At 39.2% G+C, this 23516-nt stretch overlaps 1 protein-coding gene across 1 annotated transcript in view; it reads right to left on the bottom strand.

Moving 5' to 3' along the window:
- Nucleotides 1-2986: 2986 nt before the first annotated feature.
- Nucleotides 2987-23516, bottom strand: part of nfatc2a (nuclear factor of activated T cells 2a) — a 34071-nt gene continuing 13541 nt past the window's right edge. Inside the window, exons 7-10 of the mRNA XM_066672759.1 lie at nucleotides 19826-19881; nucleotides 19451-19583; nucleotides 17072-17797; nucleotides 2987-4490 (exon numbers count right to left, since the gene is read on the bottom strand). Of these exons, the coding sequence (XP_066528856.1) occupies nucleotides 4429-4490; nucleotides 17072-17797; nucleotides 19451-19583; nucleotides 19826-19881 (977 nt within the window). The 3' untranslated portion in view covers nucleotides 2987-4428. The remainder of the gene's footprint in view (nucleotides 4491-17071; nucleotides 17798-19450; nucleotides 19584-19825; nucleotides 19882-23516) is intronic.

Below are 23516 nucleotides of genomic sequence, written 5' to 3'. Positions count from 1 at the left end.
TTGTTATCTTGACTAGAGCTGTCTCTGTACTATGATGTGGCCTGAATCCAGATTGGAATTTTTCATATATATGATTCTTATGTAGATATGAACTAAGTTGTTGGGCCACGGCTTTTTCTAAGATCTTAGACAGAAGTGGCAGATTTGAAATAGGCCTGTAATTAGACAGTGTACTAGCATCAAGATTTGGTTTCTTGATCATAGGCTTAATAACTGCTAGTTTAAAAGCTTTGGGTACATGGCCCAGGCTAAGGGATGAGAGGATTGATAATAGCTGGTAGTACTTCTTTGAGTAATTTTGTGGGAATTGCATCAAGTGTGCAAGTTGTACAGTTTGCAGAGGTGATAATCTTCTCTAGTTCTAACTGTGGGAGTGGGTAAAAGGTTTCAAGTCTTTCTTTTACAATTACATTATGTTTTATATCAGTCACATCGGGTGGCAGCCAGGTCGGATTTAATCCTGTGGCTTGAGTTTGTTGTCTAATATTCTCAATTTTATTATTAAAAAAGTCTATAAAATCTTTACTGGTGAGAGTTGCTGGAATTAGTTGTTCGGAAACTGCTTGATTTTTTGTAGTTCTGGAAAACACACTAAACAGTACTCTCGGATTATTTTTATTATTGGAGATCAGCGAGGCCAGATATGCTGAGCGAGCTTTAATGAGGGCATTTCTATACTCTATAAGGCTGTCCTTCCAGGCAGAATGGAACACTTCTAGCTTGGTTGATCGCCATTTCCGCTCTAGTTTCCATGATGTTTGTTTTAAAGTACGGGTTTTATCATTATGCCATGGTGCGAGCTTTTTCTGTCTTATACTTTTATGTTTAAGTGGTGCTACTTTTTCTAAAGTAGATCGACAGGTATTTTCTATGTAGTCAGTTAGTACATCTAGGTCCATTGGGTCCATTTCTGGGAGGTTTTCTATAAATTGTAGGGTGGTAAATGGTTTTATTATACGCTTTGTAGAATAGCGAGGGGTCTTACATATATTATGGCTAAGACGTAGCTCATATGAAATTAGGTAATGGTCGGAGATTGCTGAGGATTGCGGTAAGATATTAATTTTGTCAATGTTAAGACCTAGTGTCAGAACTAAGTCTAAAGTGTGACTGCAGTAGTATGTTGGCCCTGTTACATTTTGAGTAATACCAATAGAGTCTAAGATTGAGGTAAATGCCTTTTTAGTGGGTCACTTTCCTTCTCAAAATGGATATTGAAATATCCTACAATTATAACTTTATGATTGCAAACCGCTAGGTTTGCAGCAAAATCGCTGAATTCTTTCAGAAATTCTAAGGAAGGCCCTGGTGGTCTGTAAATGTTGCATAATAAAAATGCGTCCTTTTTTGTGACCGGGTTTGTAATAATGGTGGAGAGAACCACAAAAGAAGTGAAGGTGTCACATTGTTTAAGATTAATTTCTAGGGTATTTTGGTAAATTACACATACTCCACCTCCTTTGCCTGATAATCTTGGGCTATGTACATAATTATAGCCTAGGGGGATGGCTTCATTTAGTGCTGAATATTCATTTGGTCTAACCCACGTTCCCATGAGACAGAAAACGTTGAATTTATGATCACTTATGATATCATTTATGTTCAAATTTTAGTTTTGAGGTGTTGCTGCTATCATATGTGTATGATTTAATATTGATTAGGTTGCTGAAACAGGCTGATTTTGTTTTAGTTCGGGGGAAAGACACAGTCTCAATACAGCTGAACCTAGGTGACGCCCCAAGGCAGTTCGCAGATGGTCGGTTTAGCCTGTCTGTCTGCGGCCTGGTCCCGGCTCTGGATTGTCAGCAGCTGTCTACACTACTCTGCTGACTAACTAAAAGACTATGTGCTATGCTGCAAGAAAGTAAGGCAGCACCCTCCCACATGGGGTGGATACCATCCCTACCTATAAGACCAGGCTTGCCCTCGAAATGTAACCAATTGTCTATAAAGCCCACTTGATTTTCGGAACACCACTTGGACATCCAGCAGTTTAACGTCGAAAGTCTGCTGTAGGCTTCAGCGCCACGCCGCATTGGTATGGGACCAGAGCAGATTACGGCATCGGAAATCGTCTGGACCAGTTTAATCACCTCTCTAATATTACCCTTAGTTACCTCAGACTGCCGCAGACGAATATCATTGGCCCCTACATGAATGACTATCCTCGAATATCTCCTATTAGCTAACAGTCTAAGGTTGCCACTAATATCCGGCGCTCTGGCTCCCGATAAACAGCTGTTACTGCCAGCGCCCCTAAAGGAGTAGCTAATTTCACGTGTCGAACAATAGAGTCTCCTATAACCTTCCTGCTGAGACAATCTATAAGATAGATCTATGGATGGTTAGTAAGTTGTAAAAACAGAAATAAGTACTCTTCATGAATATGCACACGAGGTGGGCACATTACCACACAGCAAGTACAGCCTTTCTCTCACTCTCACTCTCTTTCACACACGCAATCGGGAAAAAATGTCTGTGTCACCTGAGTGTGTGTTTGTGTGTACACTTGGTCGGTCATTCTAGATTCCGGGAGATTTTATCTGACTTGAGGGCATCAGGGATCCACTATGTCATATCATATAATATGCGGGAGACTCCCAGAACTTCCAGGAGACTTGGGATGTCAATCAGTGCCAAGAAGGATGTGCTCTTTGTTATTTTCTGAAGAATGACTGAGTGTAGACTGCTGAAAATCAGTGTGCCAGTAGTTCAATTAATTCTTAAATAGCTGAGTTTATGTTTTTTACTGTGTGATAAGAACATTTGATGCAATCAACTAATAAATTTTGATAACACCACAACCGGCCTCTACAAGGTGTTTTTGCACGATGGGTTAACTTCTTATCAAATGATAGACTGGACTGGCATTAACAAATTTTCGTTGCACAAACAAAATGCCCCTCTTAGTCACTTTTATTGCTCGTGTTTTTTTTGTCAAGCATCAACTATCAGACATTCATTTTAAAGATGCATACTTCTCCTTAGCTTTATTGGGTAGCAGTATCTTATATTGATATCATAAAATATATGCATTTTCCATGTAGGTCACTTTATTTGTAAACCATGTATTCCAAAAGTCTTGGTTACAGAATAGCAAGAAAACAACTGATTCAGTTCATGAAAATGCTTTGCTCTACTTGTAACTGACAGTCTAATCCTAGGCAAAATGTTTATACTTATTCAGACAAAATATATTTACATTAAAAACAATGTGATTACATTCAGGGATTTGCCATGAAATTAAGAGCAACATGCAGAATGGCAAAGGCTCATATATATTCTATAGCTCATATATATATATATGCATTTTCACAAATATCTTGAATATTTTACATTTTAAAAGTGAAATGAGCACTTGTGAAAATTATAAACCCTCTGTGAGATGAACGACAATATACATATTGCTAATATACTGACATGTACAACATGGGACAGTCAATTGCAAGTGTTTTTTTCTTCAGTCTCCTCACAGAGAAATGGATGCATAAATCTGTTAATAAAAAAGGCTGCTATCATTAAGGCAAGGTCTATTAACTCTAACCCACATCTATATCTATAACCCAGATAATAGCTAAAGGCACAAAGGCTGATACAATGATTGTTTGATTATTTACAGAATATTAAAAAAGTTGCATTTTCTACAACAGTAGACACAGATAAAATAGTATAAAATATACAAGTGTAAAAATATTAAAAATCTAATTTAGCTCATAAACTATACACATAAGTAAGTAGAACTCTCTGGCATGAAATGAAAACTTTGCATTTAAGGATTCTCTGTAAGAGCATTGCAACTAATTACAAGCAATAAAAAAATGCATGAGGCATTAAAAAAAGTCAAAATTAATATCTGGTGTGATTTATTAAAAATATAAGTCACAACTAAATTCACTAGATTAATCTTCTATTTGAGTATCAAAGGTGATCAGAGTTATGGTTCATTGTAAATGGCTTTTTACAATGCCCACATTTTGGAGGCATACTTGCAAACTAAAGCATTTCAGACATACTAAAGCAAGAGTGTACTACAGTGAGCTAGAGTACTATGAAATCTAAAAATAGAGGAGAACAAAATGGATTTAACTCATTTTATATCACTTAAACTGTGAATCTTCAAGAACATAAATGACATGTGGTCAAACCTGGGCACATTTCACCACCAGTCCTGGAACCACTAAACAGTTTAAACATCAACACACTGGTGTCATCAGCTAATAGCTGATTATGATGGTGTTTGGTCATGCAAACCAGGAAGTTTTGTCCATTTGTCATTAGAAATTTCGCAGTTCAAAAAGCATTAAGGCTTAGATATTGCAAAGAGTGGATGAGAGTGCAAGAACAGAGTAATGTGGTGCAATATGCAAGCTGATCTAGAGAGAAAATCTCTCTGCAGAAGTCCCACATTCTTCCTACTGTGTTGGTACTTTATGTGTTGGTCTGTCCTCTGCTGTGAACGCCCGTCAGATCCTTCCTTATGATCTCATTAACTGAGGAAAAGTAACAGAAAAGAAGGGAGGTTGTTTAGAACATGAAAGGGGCAACTGCACTCAACAGCATGGCATTTAGTCAATGCTCAAGAGACAAATGGTCAGTTCTCTGAGGCTTCAATTAAAGGAATAAAAATTATTTGCCTTGTCCTTGACTTCATCCTGCAATTCTACATTTAGGGTTTTGGAAAGTGCTTCCTAGTTGTGAGGAAAACAAACAAAGACCATTTTTTTCACTCAGTGCATTATCATTCATTAAAAAAACAAGACAAATATTAACATTTACCCTAGTTGTAGCTGATCAGCCAAGCTTTTTTGTTTAACACTAGTATTATGAGGCTCACATTGCTAAAACTTGTCAACAGTCACCCAAAACCTTCTGTAAATGCATTCCCTAAATTTCTCTTAAACATTTCAAATCTTAGATGGAGTCATGCAGATTTGCTGATATGATTTAAAACACAAAAGACAGTCCCTTATGGAAATTAACACTTTACCAGTAGCTGGATCCACTTTTGTTTATGTACTCAACACTTACACACAGAAAATATAGTCTGGGTTTTTACTACTTGCTGAAGGTAAATGTACTTTTAAAGAACAACAGTGTTGTTAAAGTCCAGTTGTGTTCCCTAAACATACAATACATTCCCTTCTCCAGAAGGAGAGGTGAATATTTGTTTGATGTCATTATGAAACTGTGTAATATAAAAATCTTGGAAATTAAGTGGAGTGTTTGAAATCAAAACAACATTAAAATCTACATTTGCTATAGAATATGGTACAGTTATGTTCCCAACTAAAGGTAATGAATATGTACCCTTAGGAGTACCACCACAGATTTTCTGAGAGGGCACACAGTAGGGTTGATTCCCATTTTCAGTTGATTTCTTAGTTAGAAGATTGCAAAACACTGGCACACCTACAAAGAGCCCTACATATTTGGCTGTACACCTATAGCTGCCTGAGTGTTTGGCTACACTGTGAAGTCAAGTAAATATTTACAGCCCAAAGTAAGTCTTACTGTGTGTTAAACTGTTTTTTGTTTTGTTTTGTTTTTTTACATTATGAACAATAAATTAGAATATTTTATGAAGAAGACAAAGAAAAACATACAATAAACCATATCATATTCATTCATTCATTGTCTTTAACCACTTATCCAGTTCAGGGTTGCAGTGGGTCAGGAACCTACCCAGAATCTCAGGGAGCATGGTGGGAACACACCCTGTAGCCTGTCCTTCGCAGGGAGACATGCACTCAAATTCACTCATACATTCACACCTATGGATACATTTGAATTGCCAGTCCACCTGTGTTTTTGGACAGTGGAAGGAAATCTGAGCACCCAGAGGAAACCCACGCAGGCATGGGGAGAACACACCAAACTCCTCACAGACAGTCACCTGGAGCAGGGCTCAAACCCACAACCACAACACCAAGACCCTGGAGCTGTGACAGCCACACTACCTGGTGTGCCACCATGCCACCCACCACATCATAGTGTAGGGAATTTACAAAAAAATCTGAAGGACTTGTACTAGGTACTTTCTCAGTGAATCTAACTTCAATTTACTTTTTGTGTTTAGATAAAGAGAAGAAACACAAAAAAGGGAATACAGTTGAGTGCAAGAAAGAGAAGTATTCAGGTGGCGTGATCTGACAGCTGGTTTTGGTGGGTGGGGGGGTTAGCTGGGTGTGGGGGAGTTAGCTGGGGGGGTGCATTTGGTACTAGAGGGCCTGGTTCTTGCATAATTCAGTGGATTTCTTGCTCAGGTTTAGCTTTTGGGTAAGTGCACAGAAATTAGCAATCCCCAGTATCCCCCAGTGTGTTCCCCACTGCTGCACTGAGACTGACCAAACTGCACTTATTTACTATGGCCACTAGAGGGATGAGCTGTACACCATAACATTGCCTCAGCAAGCAGTAAAAGCTTTGCACTGAAGACCACTTCCTGCCCTTGACTCCAGTAACCAGGGGGGCACATGGAAACTTTTACAGCCTCTGCATGCTAAGAATAGCATCAAGGTGTGTGGGGTGATTTGCCCCCTCCCCCACCATCACCACCTGAGAAACTGCTCCTGGAGTCTGACCTAATGTAGCCACATTGAGACAGGAACAATTGTGTAACCAGAAAATTTACAACAATGGGATTAAAACATTTTTGTGATTATTTTAAGTGAACAAAAAATTAGCTACATTTTCAAGTAGAAAAGTGGGGAACAAGTATAGTCAACTTATTTTAAAAATGTTTTATACTAAATGGTTACACACCTGTCCTGATTTGTCATTAGGATTTGTTAGCATTGTGAACATAAAAAACTGAAGAAAAAAAAAAGAAACAGTCCAAAATTTCTTATAGGAAAACAGTTTTACATTCACTCATTAAAATGTTTTGACATTTAACTTTTAAGTGCATTCCAACACAACAAGTGGTGTCTGCTTAAAGGAATGCATAGCATGAAGAGTATGTCGTCCAGCTTGATAAGCCACATCCTCTTGAGTTGTGTGAGTTTTTATTAGTGTGGGGCAGCTTGAAGCTGGAACCTCTCAGTGTGCCCTGACACTGCAACACAATGCTCAGCGATGTGTTTTTTCGAGCAGAGGGGTGGGTTGCCACACAGGAATAACAGGCACCTTGGCACCAGTTCACTTTTTACAGCTTAAGTAAATAAAGTCTAACGTTGCCATAGAAGCTGTGTAATATTTGTGGCACTTGTGAGATACGGATTACAGATTTGAAGTAAATACTAATGCTAAATTTCAATATTTCATGGAAGTTGAAGTAATGCTGCTTGTATGAATTTGAACACATGGATGTATGTTAGACATGAACAAAATAACAGTCCAATACAGAATTTAACCAATGGACCACTGTGGTAAACATGGACACATGTCACCCAGTCCAAAACCAGATGAGCAGAAATTAAAGCTGTTTTTGATTAGTGTCTTATGGTGAGAAAATCTGCATATAGGACACAGAGCAGAAGGTATGGCAAACTGAAAGGCAGTTGTCATGAAAATTAAAGCCATGAAACGAAGGCAAAATCATCCCATGTCCTGCAGTACTGTAGAAAGCTGGCAAACTGTTAGAGATAATTAAACTAATTTATTTAATAACATTCAATAAAACAACAAAAGATAACAATTCTTAAATATTAATGAAAAATTTAAGAAAGTATTCAATATTCCAGTTTATGTGATTCACAGCAAATAAAATCACATCGAATAATGAGTCTTTAACAATTAATATTAAACTGACTAGGTAAGAATTGGATATAGTCATTATATAATGAAATATTCTCTAAAATCTTCAAACAAACTGCCCTTTAAAAAATAAATATATATTCGAAGGAATGAATGAACCTTTATTGCCATTGCACATTTTACTTATACAACGAAATTGGGTTACAGCCCCCCCCCCTCCCCTTGGTGCAATTAATAGAGAAAAAGGAGTAAAAACAAGGAAGAATTAAAAGAACATTATTTAAGGAAGCAGTAAACAGATTAAAGAGCCTAACATAAATGATTAACTATGAGTTATCCTATGTACACCAATCCAAAATGCTGTACAACTGCAGCATCGCTTATTGCACAATGTAACTTTTAGCAGCATCAGTTATTGCAGTGAACCCATTTAAACAAAACCAGATCTGTTTATACATTAACTATTTGGTATTTAAGAGCATAACATAAATAATTGCCTATGAGTTCTCCTATGTACACAGTCCACAACTACAGCATCGCTTATTGCACAATGTAACTTACAGCATCGCTTATTCCAATCTCTTAGGTAGTTACTGCTTGTTCTACACATGTAAAGATGCCATCTGCATTCTCCCTTTGGTGGTTTATCTTTGACAGATGTGTGAGGGATTTAAACTAGGAGCAGTACTAAACAGTGGACATTAAATCTAAACATAAGGCCTTGCTGTTGCCACAGCCTCCATATCCCTGTTTATACAAGCAACCAGTAGACTTCCCTCTCATAGCTGAATATTCCAGTGTGTAAATTGGAGGGGGGCTGGATCACGACAACATGGCTACAGTAGGTAGCTCATCAATGTATGGCACAGGTGTAAGGGCTGTCTGCAGAGGCGTTAAGGCATTGGTTGTTTAAGCCTGGCAAAATGGACTTTTTGACTGGCCTGTACTATGGATGAGTGCCTGGGTAGAGAGTGAAGAACCACTGAGATGACTTTTAGCAAAAGTGGAGAGTGAAATCGAGCACACTAGTCAGCTTAGTCCCTGTGTCCTCTTTGCTGTTTCACCATGGGCATCTTAACACCATTCACATTCTAATACTGAAACATGGGCCCACTCGATGCACTTCTTGGCCAACAATATCAGCTGATGTAGAGTTCATCTGGATTCTGTCACAGTAAATCAAAAAACCTCTATGTCTGTTTTTATCTACTTTTAGTTTAACATTACTTTGTTTAGCACAGCAGCTGACTTTCACATTGTGTGAAAACTTAATGATGACTGGACCCGATAGAAATGCTCCAAAATTACTTGAAATAAAATCTTGTTACATTGACCTCCTCTAAAAGTAAAAAACAAAAATCACACGATCCAAAACATAAACTTAAGCATATAATTTTTCAGAATATAGTAAGCAGTCTTTTCTTGCTTACTCAGCTGCCCCAGAACTATGAACATTTTAGTAACACTTTATTTGGATAGTATGCTTCTAGAAACTCTACAAACAGTAAACAATCAATGTGTCATTCAACTGTCATGAAAATGCTTATCAATTGATCCTCAATAACATGTGAACAGATCTTTATTTTTCAACTCAATCAACAGACTACATGTTGTCAACTAAGAATGCAATAAATTTTAATATGACTGTCAACAAAGTATGTAAAGTATAGACTGCAGTAGATCAGAAATATATATCACAACAGTGACACAGCTAGTAGTGTCACAGTCACACAGTTCCAGGGACCTGGAAGTTGTGGGTTCAAGTCCTGCTCCTGTCTGTGAGGAGTTTGGTGTGTCCTTCCCGTGTCCGTGTATGATTCCTCCGGGTGCTCCGGTTTCCTCCCACAAATCACAGGTTGGTAGGTGGATTGGCGACTCAAAAGTGTCCATGTGTGTGAGTGAATGTGTGAGTGCGTGTCACCCTGTGAAGGACTGGTGCCCCCTCAGGGTGTGTTCCTGCCTTGCACCTAATGATTCCGGGAAGGCTCCGGACCCACCGCGACCTTGAATTGGATAAGTGGTTTTAGACAATGAACGAATATCAACAAGTGTTCGATTAGGGTACATGTGAATTCCTGATTTTAGACTTACATTGTATACTTGATAATTTCATTCATATTACCTAATCTCATCACTAAAAATCTACAAATATCATTTGGACAAGCCAAAAGATTATAGCAGGAATAAGCTAATAGTCTGAAGAATATCTCCTCCATGTCTACAAATATAGACCAGACTATCCAAAATATTAGATGGCCAAGTTCATAGTCTACAGAACATCTACTACTGTAGACTGGACTGTCCAAATTAAGTGTCTTAAATTAAGTGTCCTAAAGATCTTTTCACAGTTGTCTATAATCAGTTGATAAGCTGGTGCATGATTTTCAGCCAACAGGTTATTGACTGTCTGTAGATAGTGTGTTCACTCTTTGTAGAGTGTATAAAGGCATAAGTTTAAAAAAAAAAAAAAAAAAAAAAAAAAAGAGCAAAGAGTATCTAGGCAGGCCTAGTTTGCCAGACCACCATTAGCCATATTGCTATTGTCACAGAGGTGTTATTTAAAATACAGGAAAGCCCAAAATACATACCCTTGTCATTGGAACATCTGGAGAAGCTTTGGTGCTTCATATCAATGTCTTTGAAAAATAACAAATAATAAGAAACTAACAAAAATAGTTTATCTTGTCAGTTGTTGACAGTGTATGTATAATCATGGAAAGCCTGTTATTACCAACTGAAGCATTGTGTTGAGATGATATTAAACCAACTCATTTACCAGAAACACTGACCTACTATCCACAGTGGATGGTGGATCTACAGTGTTGAAGCGGCGTGAGTGTGTCTTAATTCATCTCTCAAATCTGAACCCTGGAACACTTCAACCCTTGTGCCTTCTGCTCACCTTTCAACAATGTCATCAAAGTGAACAATTTAATGAAGGGTTATGGCAAGAAACGGGACGGGGGAAATAGTGCAGACAGCAAAATCACTGACATTTAGGCAAATTAGAAATCTCGTTCTTAGGTCCCAAAAAGAGTACTTGGAAAAGGGGAAAAGAAACGTTTAGTCACTGCCGAATGGTTCCAAATTTAGTTCACGAACTGGAATGTGAAATATGGCTGAACTAACAACAGACGGTGTAGTGGCGGCAACCAAATGTTCTCTTTGTGAAATACAGCTGAATTAATAGTTCCTACTCGTGCATGCACGTTTCAACATTAGGTGTCAGTCAGTCAGTCAGTAAGCGTAAATGGCTTTTATAGGCTGGCCCAGTAAGGCGGTCCAGCAGAAAAAAAAATCTGGTCAAATCATCCCACTGGTTTAGGATTTTATAGTATAATAACTAGCCAATAACTGGTTAATAAAGTAAAATAAATAGCAGCCTGTGATAAAACTATTTTTTGCACAAAATATTAGTAAGCAGCTATTAAATTTAGAGTTTACTTTATGCCACAAGAGGCTTGGCATCAGACAATTTCAAACTGCTTGAAAATAAAACTACTGCTTTCTCCTTTACTGGCCACAGCATGCAACTATTGGTTTTAAACTACTGTTAGTAGAAACAGCAGGTTCACACCTGAGAGAATGTGCTTGAATGAAAGCAATATAAATCATAGAGGACTCAAAGTAGTTATTTCACCAAATAAATAAATAAAAGTGTATACTACTATATTCACACACATAAGCACTTAATAAAACTGTCAACACTGTGTATACTAAAAATTAAGTAATGTGAATTCACATTAAAGTCAGATTGCATAAGGCAGGGGTCATGAATAGGCGCACCGTGGTCCAGGTTCGAACCCAGACGCTGTACTATCCGGACATGGACCTGTAACTTATAAACTATTAAGAGCTCTTTAATTTTGAACAGTGTTTGTTTTAAATGGTATGACTCTTCTAGTCATTACGGACTTTATTTAAAATATGAAATATGCATTTAAAATATATATTTTTTTCCGAATCATTGTTTGTCATGTACAGCCTTGTCTAGTGTTTTCCTGGTGTCTGTGTATCATTGTTTCCATCGTCTGTCATGTATGAATAAGCACATGGCTCTTTGTTTTGTTCCTGTCTTCCTGGTCTCCGCCTTTGTTCCTCCCTCTTGTGCCTCCTTTGTGTTCCTGCCCCCTCGTTATCTGTCCCAGGTGTCATTTTAAAGTCACGTCAGTGTATGTATGTTTGTAGTTCATGTCCTTGGTTAAGATTATTGCTATGTTTAGTTTCTGTGTTCTGCTCTGTTTATCGGTCTTGTTTAGCCATCTTCTTTAATGTTCAACGTATGGTTTAGTGTCTTGCCCCTTTAGATCTGTTGTTGTTTAGTGTTTAACCCCAGTGTTTAGCCTCTGTATTTAGCTCTTGTGTTTAGCATCTGTTTTGCCCTTGTGTTCTAGCCTTTGTGTTTAGCCCCTTTTCTAGTTCCCTAGCCTCTCTGTCTAGTTTCCTTTTGGTTAATATTAAAGTCCCTGCGATTACCTCCTTCCTGTTCCTCACTCCTTGACCTCCCCTACACCCACCCTCGTGACAAGGACAGAGTATTTAGAGTATTTGTTATTTATAATTATTAATCTTGCTGAAATATATTGAAATGTAACTGAAAGTGTAATTTGATTTGACATTCGGTTGTTAACTACATAAAATAATATTTTACACTGTACAGACTTTTTCATTAGGCCATTCATTCATTCATTCATTATCTGCAACCGCTTATCCTGCTCAGGGGGTCCAGAGCCCACCCGAAATCATTGGGCGCAAGGCAGGAATACACCCTGGAGGGGGAGCCAGTCCTTCACAGGGCAACACAGACACACACACAAGTTCACTCACACACTCACACCTATGGACACTTTTGAGTCGCCAATCCACCTACCAACGTGTGTTTTGGACTTTGGGACGAAACCGGAACACCCGGAGGAAACCCATGTGGACACGGGGAGAACACCCGTGTTATCACTAAAAATCTTGACTAGGACATTGCCTTAAAACTTTTCTATAAGACCAGAAGTTCCTGTTGGTTGAACAAGGCACTGTTTAACTACAGGAGTTGATTTAATTTCTGACCATAAAAAATTATATAGGTCAATATTTCATTTTGTTCCCTTTATTATTGGAATTTTCTGATTATTAAAAACATCAAGTTACCGTTTCCGAACACACTCCAGCATTTCCTTTACACTCCTCTGTGTCAGCCAACAACAGACATCTCTGCAATAAACTGCTATTCTTATTTCTATGCTTAAGTGAACAGTCTTATTCTCAACTAAAACAAGTGACCTGTAACTAATGTGCACACCTTACGTGCTCTATCTAAATTATTGTCACGTTCTCCATCTGGAAGAACTTCACCTCTCCATTGCCTCAGGGTTAGATTACAGTCTGGAAAGTCTTTGAGAACTGTGTAACTGAACACAAAGGACTGGGCCTGTTTAATGCCCCCACAACTGTATCCAGCCTATTTTTTGTTTATGTCTTGAAGACAGGAGGAAATGTTCTGAACTAAAATCAGTTGTTTGTGGCAGACAGATTTTTTGTTTATATTGAGTGTGCATAGTTAGCAGGCACCATGTACCCATTCCTTTTTAATCTCTTGGCAAAGAGTTTATACTAAGATGGCTCTGGTTTATTGGCTTGCTTTGCAGAAATGGAAACATATATTTTACAAAAAAGAGAATGGGATGTCAGCTGAGTGGTTCAGTAAATCTCTTTTGAAAAATACACTGGTTTGCTCAAACTGAAATGTGTAACAACGTGCCTTGTGCAGTGTTTCTATCAGAAGCAACCACAGAAACCTTCTTTGCCCTTAGCAAAGCCACTAACGAAAAGGGTGATGAGAAACTCGCAATGGTTGACTCATAAGAAAAGTGAATGTGTGTGAAGGCTTTAGAGGACATCAAATACTGAGATGTTTGTGGGTGGATCCATACCTTTACACCTCTGCTCTGAAAGATATATGGGACTTTCTTCAGTACTCATCCTTCTTGTACATAGTGGCCTCCCCCATAAAAGAACTGCTACTGTAGCATCACTGAAACTCAGTGGCCTATATAGGGGGTGGTAGCAGTTATTTCTGAATTTATTCACTGGAAGCTCATGTTTAAACATCTCTGTAGCCATGCTTTTAAAAAGCACTTACAACCACTGAATGAGGGAATTCCCCAATTAGAGACTTTATGAGATTTCCAGAGTAGTGTTAAAATTCTTATAGTCCTACCAGATACATTTGAAGATGAAAGCCAAACAACAGAAATGTATTAGTCTTGTGCCTGGTAGGAGCTCCCTGACCAACACCTCATAATGAAAACATCAAACAGCTGTGGTCCGTGGCACATCGCATAGTAACTCACTTTTAATGTGGCAACAGCAGCCCCGTTGCTGTTTACTGAGGGAAACCCTATTAGACTATCCAGAAAAAATTCCATCTCTGGCCTCGTCTTTTTTTCTGTCATCTGCTTCATTTTTTCCATCCAACATGGCCCCTTCCTTTTCCTGAGGACACCCACACAATCACTATCTTGTAGAGATCATGTTGGCTTTCTGGAGGAGCACAGCAGCTGCAAATAGGAATCGTGTGTGCCAGATTGGCAGGACCATGGCTGGTGGAAAAAAATCAAATCCTCTCGTGGGTTCCCCTCATAGAATTGAGGGGCACAAGGCCAGGGGGAATCCCTGGCCAAGTATAACAAACAAAAAGGCTTTCCCCAGCTCTCCCAGGCAGCCAGTTCCACTGCTTGACAATGGTTGCCATGGAACTTGTTTTGCACATCATAACAGTGTCAACATATCCAAGAAGTCCTGAACTGTGTTTTTCTATTTTTTAGTTTTTTGCTGGTACCTAAGGTTGAAAACGTTTGATTTCCTGCTCTGAAGTACAGCCAACCTAACCCTCCAGCTGGGATATCATAAAGTAGAAGGGAAATTGTACCTCTTAAACTACTAACTTGTTTTGCAAAAATTATGTTGGAATTCCTGTTCCAATTCCTATAATTTTCTATGCATGATATTTGCCAAATCATTGTATGGTTTGGCTGCTTCCATGGTCATTACAAATCAATTGAGCATGACACATAACTAAAATAGACAGAAGCTATGCATAGTAGATGAGATCATTTATTGTGTAATTAATCCCTTATATTATCTCTGAAATTAATTTAGGCTAATGGAAAAAGGCCTCTTCTCCTAGCTGGTGTCCTTGGGGCAGATGCATGTGGACAGCATGTGAGAAGTTGAGTTGGAGAACACCAATGGGCAGAGAAAAAAGATACACCAATGGAGAGGAGACAGAACTGACAAGGATGCCTCCTGCACACACTGAGAAATGAGCACTGTAAATATGGAGAAAATGAAATCAAGAGCTTGTGCTCCTTACTCTTCACTCCTGTACGCACTTAACTGAGCTGTGGCTTGTTCTCATTTAAAGGAATAGGCACTGAAACCAGTCTTTCTGAACAGGGCTGTTTAGACAGCGGGAGAATGCTGCGGTGGTATTTAATTCTTGTGATATTTTGACCAAAGCAGGTCACAGAGGTGTTTCATTTACACACCAGAATTCTTTTATGTTATGAATAAGGGATAATAATAAGGGATAGATTATATCTTTTCCACTGCACGGAACCTACAACTCTACATGACTCTGTATGGCTCTTTTGCTTTTTCACTGGCCAAATCTGGTATCTGGTCCCTGGAACCGGGTAAATTTTTAGTCCCAGCTGGTTCTAGGTTCTAACCATGCCAAGTAGGTAATAAATGCTGAATGTGTAAACCCTGAAGAGCACCGATTGGCCAAAGAGACATGTCTTATCACCACAAACTGCCGAGCTCATTCAAATCCAGCGAACAAACGCGGCTTGAAAAAAGTTACAGTAGCTTTCACATTTATTTTTATCGGACTCACAACCACAGCTCGTAGCTTTACAGTTTTTCCAGTGAAAGCCCAACATGCAACAAAAAAACTGATCAATAAGAACTGGGGCGCGAAGCCATGTTCGGCTCCATTTCATAGAGGAGCCCTGCCAGTGGAAAAGCGTGAAGATTGAAGTGTGACGAGCCGAGACGTGTTGAGTCGTGTAGAAGTAGACCCATTTGGTGGAAAAGCACCATATGTCCCCTCTAAATCCGTACACAAAAACAGCTTCGCCCCTAAAACAAATAAACTGTTTATTAATCATATTGTCTTGGATAGTGTAACACTACAGTGAAATCCAATAGAATGTCTTGTTAAATATGTCCAATGGAAAAGCAGTCTGTAAGTCCAATATAAGAATCTTGCCAACTGTAAAAACAAACGTTCTTGTTTTTTGTTACAGACTATACGTATGAATATATGATAATGGAAGCAAAAAAGCTACCAAGCTATTTATTATCAGACATGTAGCTGACAGGAGAGATAGATGGAAATGAAGTGGCCTACAGGTACAAATGAGCTTAGGCTAAAATCTGGTGAAACGACCCACACCAGATGGTCAGTGTTTACAGTGCGTGACAAATAAATATGGATGTGAAACACTTCAAACTCTGTCAGGGAGGAGCCACAATGCACCATTCTGTGTTGAACTAATACGTGTTATATATTTTATGAACATATGAGGGAATTGTTTGTAGTAGTGTTAGCTTCTTTGATTCTAATGGCAACTGGTTATACACAGTTCTTTGGAACTCCATTCTACCCTCAAATCTGTTAAACCATAGTTTAATCTGTAGCTGATTGGGAGGCTTTTTTCCAACATGACAAAAATATGGCGAACACACATGCCCAACAAATGTTTACTTAAAGCTAAACATATCAAATACATATCAAAATGCTGATATGCCAACATACTGCAGACAAGCCTTAGTTCTTGATTCTTCACTAAAGCCTGAGAACGCTTTAACCACATATGGTGGAAAATGTGCTTTAATAGTTCTAGTATGTTCACATGATTTGTATTAAAAATGCATTTTGAAATAAATATTCCAGGGCGGTCCAGTTTCACTTACCCCATATCAATACTTTTAGGTGCCCCTCATTTGTGAGTGTTCACCTACATGTGCAAGGCTTTAGGGTGCCCCAGTTCTTTCATTATCCTCAACAAACAAATCATAGTGCACTATGCACTATGCACTATGCACTATGCAGTTGATGCACCTCTCCCATAAGTCCGCAACAGACAACACGTTCATGAAGAGAATTACCCACTATCCACTGAGGGTCTGAGATGTTCCTCACAGAAACCAATAACAAGACGCCTCGGAAAACAGAGGAATATTAACCCTTTAATTGTAACTGGAATATTTTTGGATATTAAGTATTAATATTAAAAGTGGCATTAACATGATGTGTGAGGTGTGTTTTGTCATTCTATCTTGATGCATATTTAACATTAAAATACTTACTACATACCATCATCCAAATAAGCCTGATCCAGGTTTTCCTGCTTGACAGTAACTCTCCCAGGAATGGATGCTCTTGGTTCATCAGCAGGGGAACACCTCTGTGGATCAACCTGGTCAGAAGGAGACCTATCTTTGGGAACCCTCTGCACATAAGGCTGCTGCTGGATGACAGTGGGATAATGCGGTGGGTTTGGGGCCTGTGCTGGAGCTGGAGATCTTGTAGTTGCTACTTGAGACCCATGCTGAGTGTAACCCTCACAGTAGATGATATGCTGATGTTCCGGAGGTGGTGGAGCAGGTGGGTCACCCACTCGCAGCAGGTGATGGTTGGTAGGGGAGAACTGAATTATGGAGGGATGCTGGGTAAAAGCATGCTGGCCACTCAAGGGAGAAGACTGGGCTGAGGAACCAGTATGGACCAGAACAGAGCGATGTGAGTCTGGAACCATGCTGACTCCAGCATGGGAGTAGAGGCTTCCGCCCAAGTCCTTCTCACTACGGGAGTACACAATAGCAGGACTGTGCTGCTGGAAGCGGTGGTCTGATTGGGAGATGCCGGAGCGTATCTGCTGACAGGATGCTAAGCTGGGTACCAGACCATTATCTGGGTTGAGGACAGAGCGTGGGTTTTGGTGGTAGTAGGACTGGGGTGAAACTCCCAGGATTTGAGACATTGCGTAGCCCATATGTCCAGGCTCAAATTCATCCACTGGTTCTGTTTTGATGGATGGGACTGTAGAAAGGAAAAAGCATTGTCCATTGTGGTTAGGAGTGGAGGAAATGGCAAGATATCACTAGGCCTGTCATGGTCTAGAAATTATAGTAAAAAACAACCATAAATATAATCACAACTAAAAAAAAAATTCTGGTTTTGTTTATAGAATGGAGCAACCTGAAGTAACAATTTAGTAACAATTTAATAATTTTGTTTAGTAACAATTAGCAGACTAACTTGATTTCTGGTTAGCTATACTTCTTATCTCCCAACTGACCATTACAGAAAAAGACTGCAGGTTATAATTGCAAGTGATTTAGATAATTTGTCCATTTGGTCCTTGACCTTTTGTTACTGTTAGTAGACCTGTGATATAATAACAATATTTTAATGCATTCATATTTCTCATTATTAATTATGACATAAACAGTCCAGTCATATTATGACCACCATGTTTCTACACTCACTGTCCATTCTCTCAGCTCCACTGACCACACAGGAGAACTTTGTAGTTCTACAATTACAATTACAGTCCAATCTGTTAGAAATGCGACGTTTTTGGTCTGCCATGCAGATGTAAAGTCAGAGACAGTAGCTCATCTATCACTGCACAGTTTGTGTTGGTTGTCCTCTAGTATTTTATCAGTGGTCACTGTTGGATGGACAGCAGTGACACTAAGGGCTTTAAAAACTCCAGTAGCGCTGCTGTATCTGATCCAATCATACCAGCGCAACACACACTAACACACTACCACAATGTCAGTGTTACTGCATTGTGAAGTATGATCTACCAACCAAATCATACCTGTTCTTTGGGGGTCCTAAGCACTGAGGAATAGAGCTGTCACAAGAACCAATACCTCGGTATTAATTCGATCCCTGAATTCTGAAAACGATATGGTTCTTGTTGCATTTTTTTGGCTGGAAAAAGCATTTATGTTGACATGCATTCATTTAATTGGTTTATTTTTAGTTGTGATATTGAAATTGGTATCTAGAATTGTAGAATTTTTGTGGTACTGGTACCGACTTGTACATTTTTGGTTTCATGACATTCCTACTGAAGAACAGGGTAGCTAACAATGTATTGAGAGCTGGGTCTCTCTGAGCGCTGCTCTGGTTTAACTCTGCTACAGGTGTGGGATGAAAATCACATCTGCATAGTCAACCAATATTACTACCCCTGATGACCACCAATGCCATGACATAAATATGAAAACCATATAAGCCAAGCAAGTATTTCAGTGCTGGTTTGCGCTGTCTACATATCATCTCTTGTTCTAAGTTTGTAGTTATATTTGTATTGAAGCACTATTGGCTTGCATACATTTCCCACTGACCCAGCACTATTATCAGCAAGTAGTTATGCATAATATTTATGCATCTTAGTAACAAGAACATCAGCATTCATGCATTTCTTGTTTGTGCACTGTGCATTTGTTAAGTATTTTTCAAAATTGAACTAGGGGTGGAATTAGCTGAAACCAGCAGAGTGCAGTTAATCTTTAAGCTTTTTTTTTTCTACTTAACCATTTTGCTCTCTTAGTTCACTGGCAAGACCTTTCTGACCTTAAAGCATGTCCTGTGTGATTTAAACAGTGTTTTAATGGTGCATATTGCCAAATTACAACACTGACATGATCTATCTACAGAGAGGATCTGACAGCATACCTGGCAGAGGTGTGTACGTGAAGTGCTGAGGCTGACTGCGCTTCCTCTTCCCATTGATCACATAAAAGTTGACCTTAGCTGCATGGCAGATAGATGGGTCTTGATAAGGAGGCACTTCGATGAATAACATGTTCTGAGAAAGAGACACATTTCTTACACAGGTGCTCTCTGTGGACTGTGCACACTAGTAGTGGCTTGGTTTTTGTATTTTACCTATATTAATATATCTACCACTTTCAGAAATATTTAAATAGGAAGCATAACATTAACTGTAGGCTAGGCATCAAGTCGTTAAATGTGTGTGTGTGTAGGGTGTGTGTGTGGGGGGGGGGCTGTTTTAGAGCAATTGTGGTTATATTTAGCAGCTGTACATACTGCCTGACTTTTGTCTTTGTCAACTGTAGCCTCCAGTTCCCAAATTTGCTGGCCATCTAGGAGGAAAAACAGAGTTAGAGAGATCAGTCTTGTTTTTCAATAAATTTGTTTTAAACAGTGAATCAGTTTTGGTGTGCCATACAGAAACATAGGGAAATTCAGGTTTACCTAACAGATTTGTGCATGTTCTTTGGCCGTTGTGGTTTGACCTTTCTGAAAAGACATGATAGCAAACACTGCCCACCCCCACAAACCTGTCCTTGTACCTAATGAGTCAACTCCGTATTGTTGCTATGACAGGTGAATGTGGGCAATGATGTTTCATGCTTGTCTCTCAATGCCATGGTTCAGAGATTGCTTACACCATGTTGCACCTATAGTGTATGTCCTATACAAAAGAAATGTTAGGGAGAGATGTTGTCTCTAGCCTCAACCACTTCCTCTTAACACCTCTGACCCACCTCTAGGCAGAGCAACAAAACAGACAACCTATTAGGCCTATGCATGCTGATGCAGTCCCACAGCAAGTGATTCTATGTAGTCAGTGGAGTGGACTGTAGGGAAGTTTTTTGTTCGAATCTCACACAAACCTAATGAAAGAACAACAACTGACTATTTTAGCGTGAGGACTGACAGTGTGTGTGGCATTACACTTTTGTTTAAAGTATTGTTCTGTTCTACAGATACTGTAAATAAGAAATGTATCCTGCCAATAATACAGGAATAAAATCTGTTAGGGATTTTAGGGAGTTTGACATGGAGTCCTAGGATCAGAGGTGGTCCATCACTCTCCAACGAGTTGCCATACCATAATGATCTCCATATACTTCTATCTGCACCTATATTCTCTATATCCTACATGTCATCTTCCCCTATTCTCCGGGCATCATATCCAATAGGTTTGCCATTTGTCAATTTATTTGATGTGTCCAGTCAAAACCAAATACAGAATTGTAAAAAAATAGTTTATTAATCATTTTTACATCCTTTTCAGAGATGCGGGAAACCCCTTCCTTGGTTTAACGAGATGCATATGGCTCAAATTAGTCAGCAAAAGAAAAGGGGGATTCCAGACTAACTGCTAGGTTTATTTCTCAAGGCCATTTTATTATCAAGTCACTCCACTAAAGACAGGTGAGAATTACTCCTTTTTCCATTATTGTTTGTTCGGAATTCGTTCCAATGCTCCCTCTGCAGGAGCCTATTTTTTAAATATAATTCAGCATAAAGATTTTCAAGGGGTGGAAGCCCAGCTATCCTCTGGCTCTGCAGAGCTACAGTGGTAGAAGCCAAAGGAGAGCTGGCCAAAAACAGCTGTCTCCTATTCAGAGGGATTTCAGAGGTGGCCGGTTCCAGAAAATTCTGTCATACAGAGAAACCCTCCAAAACAAAGGCAATCCCTCCACAATTTTTTATTAATTAAAATTACCATTACAGCTGAGTGAAGATAGACAGCAGGGAACCCAGTTAAAACATATATATATATATATATATATATATATATATATATATATATATATATATATATATATATATATATATATATATATATAAACATATATATATATATATTTTTTTTTTTTTTTGATAAATGTGAGTGAGCCTGTGTGTGTGTGTGTGTGTGAGAGAGAGAGAGAGAGAGAGAGAGAGAGAGAGAGAGAGAGAGAGAGAGAGAGAGAGAGAGAGAGAGAGAGAGAGAGAGGAAAAGGGAGGGAGAGAAAGAGAGTCTGCTCTGTTGAAGCAGACCCCAGAGAGTTCACCTCTAAAAGCTGCCCTTGTGTAGAACAAGTGGTCACTGGATTCTATGAGTCACAGCTATACACTGACAGACTAAGCATCTTACCATGGACCTGTGTCCAGGCAGGCCCTCAGACACCACATTGAACCATAAACAAAATTTAGACATAAACCAGACAACAAACACAAACTAGACAGCAATCCTTTATCCTTATACACCAGTATAATTTTGGAATTATTTAATCAAAACAAACTGAAATTTAGAGTAGGCCATGAGTGAACTAAAGTTAGTGAGCCCAAACAAAGAAAGGCAATAACAAGATCTGTACTGTCTGATCTAGAAATTAATCTCTGGAAACATCCCAAATTTTATGTCGTTCATAATGTGGTTAATTTGATCTGTTGTGTCTATGTTATGTAACTGACCACATGTCTACAATTTGTCAAACAAAGGGTAAAGTTGTTGTAACAATCCATCTGCTTCTTACAGTCAGTGCTCATCGTGCATGAATGACTCTTAACATTTGAATGCACCATAACAATGGCACCTGCAGATGACTCGCCCTGTCTTTTAACAACATAAAGCTTTGTGTGGTGAAAACTATTTTAACCAATGTCAGTGACATTACTTTGAAGTACATGTATTATTCACTGAAATGAGCTTAAAGGACCTCAAACACATGTGAATGTGACTGCAGGAGACAAAGATTCACAGAGGCCTGCCTGTTGGCCTGTTTAAGCCTAAGGATAACACTACATTTTAGCAGTAATCTAGATGTCATGCAAATGTAAGCAAGACAGATAGGAAAGGTCACAATTCAAATGCCATACCTACATACTGATAAGTGAGATTTAGCCTGAGGCTTTGATTACAAATACTTTATAAACTAAATTTATAAAGTATACTTGTTATCCAGGTCTTTATGAAGACTGTCCTGTGCCTCTTACGTTGCTGTTCATTGTATTCATTGTTTCTGTCTATGTTTCTAGTGCCCATATTCTTAGTGTTTGCTGTGTGCTTTGTTGTCAGTATTCAACCTTTGTGTTTTCCCCACAGTGGGGTTCCAGACTGGCCATAGTGCTAGGAGTGTGTGGGAGGAGGTGCAAGTAATTGCCAAAGAGCCTCATGCTTCCCCAAAAGCCTGTCCTACTCCTCTTGTGTGTGCTACCATGATTGATGGGGACAGTTCTGCATTAGGACCTGGGAGGAGGATGACGCTAGAGAGTCTGCCACATGACCAGTAACAGATAGCTTTGGTTGACTTGATTCAGGAGTCAGCACCTAAGAAGGTTAGTTCCGACACAAGGCAGAGAATTCTGGGAGGACATCTTCAAATCTCTCAGAGCAGCGTCGGCTCTCAGCTACTGCAGCCTCCTCCGAACCAGCGAGTGTGAGAAAGCCAGAGGCTCCAGAGAGGACTGTGCCTGAACCACACGCTCCAGAGAGGACAGTGCCGAAGCCACATGGCGTAAGATGCCAGCGCCAGGCTCAAGGCAAGCGCAAGGGACCTCAAGGCTCAGCGCAAGGGACCTCGTCTGGCATTGTGGACTGGGACAAAAGAGTGGGTTACCCCACATGTAAACTCGGTTATTTCCCGCATTTTGTCTCGGAATGTTTAATGTTTGGTTGTCTTTTGTTATATTTCCCAGTTTGTGAAAATTTTGTCTGGCTTGCATAGTGCATTGTTTTTTTTTTTCCCAGGGTTTTGTTTAGTGCTTTTTGAGTCTGATGTCTTTTGTGGATTCTGGCATTGTCTCCTACTCAGTTGGGCCTTGATACCCTGGTGGGGTATTTTTTTGAGGATCATAAAGAGATAACACTGATTGCTTACATGAGGCAGACATACTTCAGTATTGTCCTTTTGTATCACAACCTCAACACTTTCTTCTGCCTCATGTATTCCAGAGACCCAGCGTGACAAGTAAAATGCAATTTTTAGACAAGAGGCAAGGC

Source organism: Hoplias malabaricus, chromosome 5 (genome assembly GCF_029633855.1).
Source record: "Hoplias malabaricus isolate fHopMal1 chromosome 5, fHopMal1.hap1, whole genome shotgun sequence".
Classification (NCBI taxonomy): Eukaryota; Metazoa; Chordata; class Actinopteri; order Characiformes; family Erythrinidae; genus Hoplias; species Hoplias malabaricus.
The sequence above is the reverse complement of the archived record's forward strand: the minus strand, read 5'-3'. Positions and strand labels throughout refer to the sequence as shown.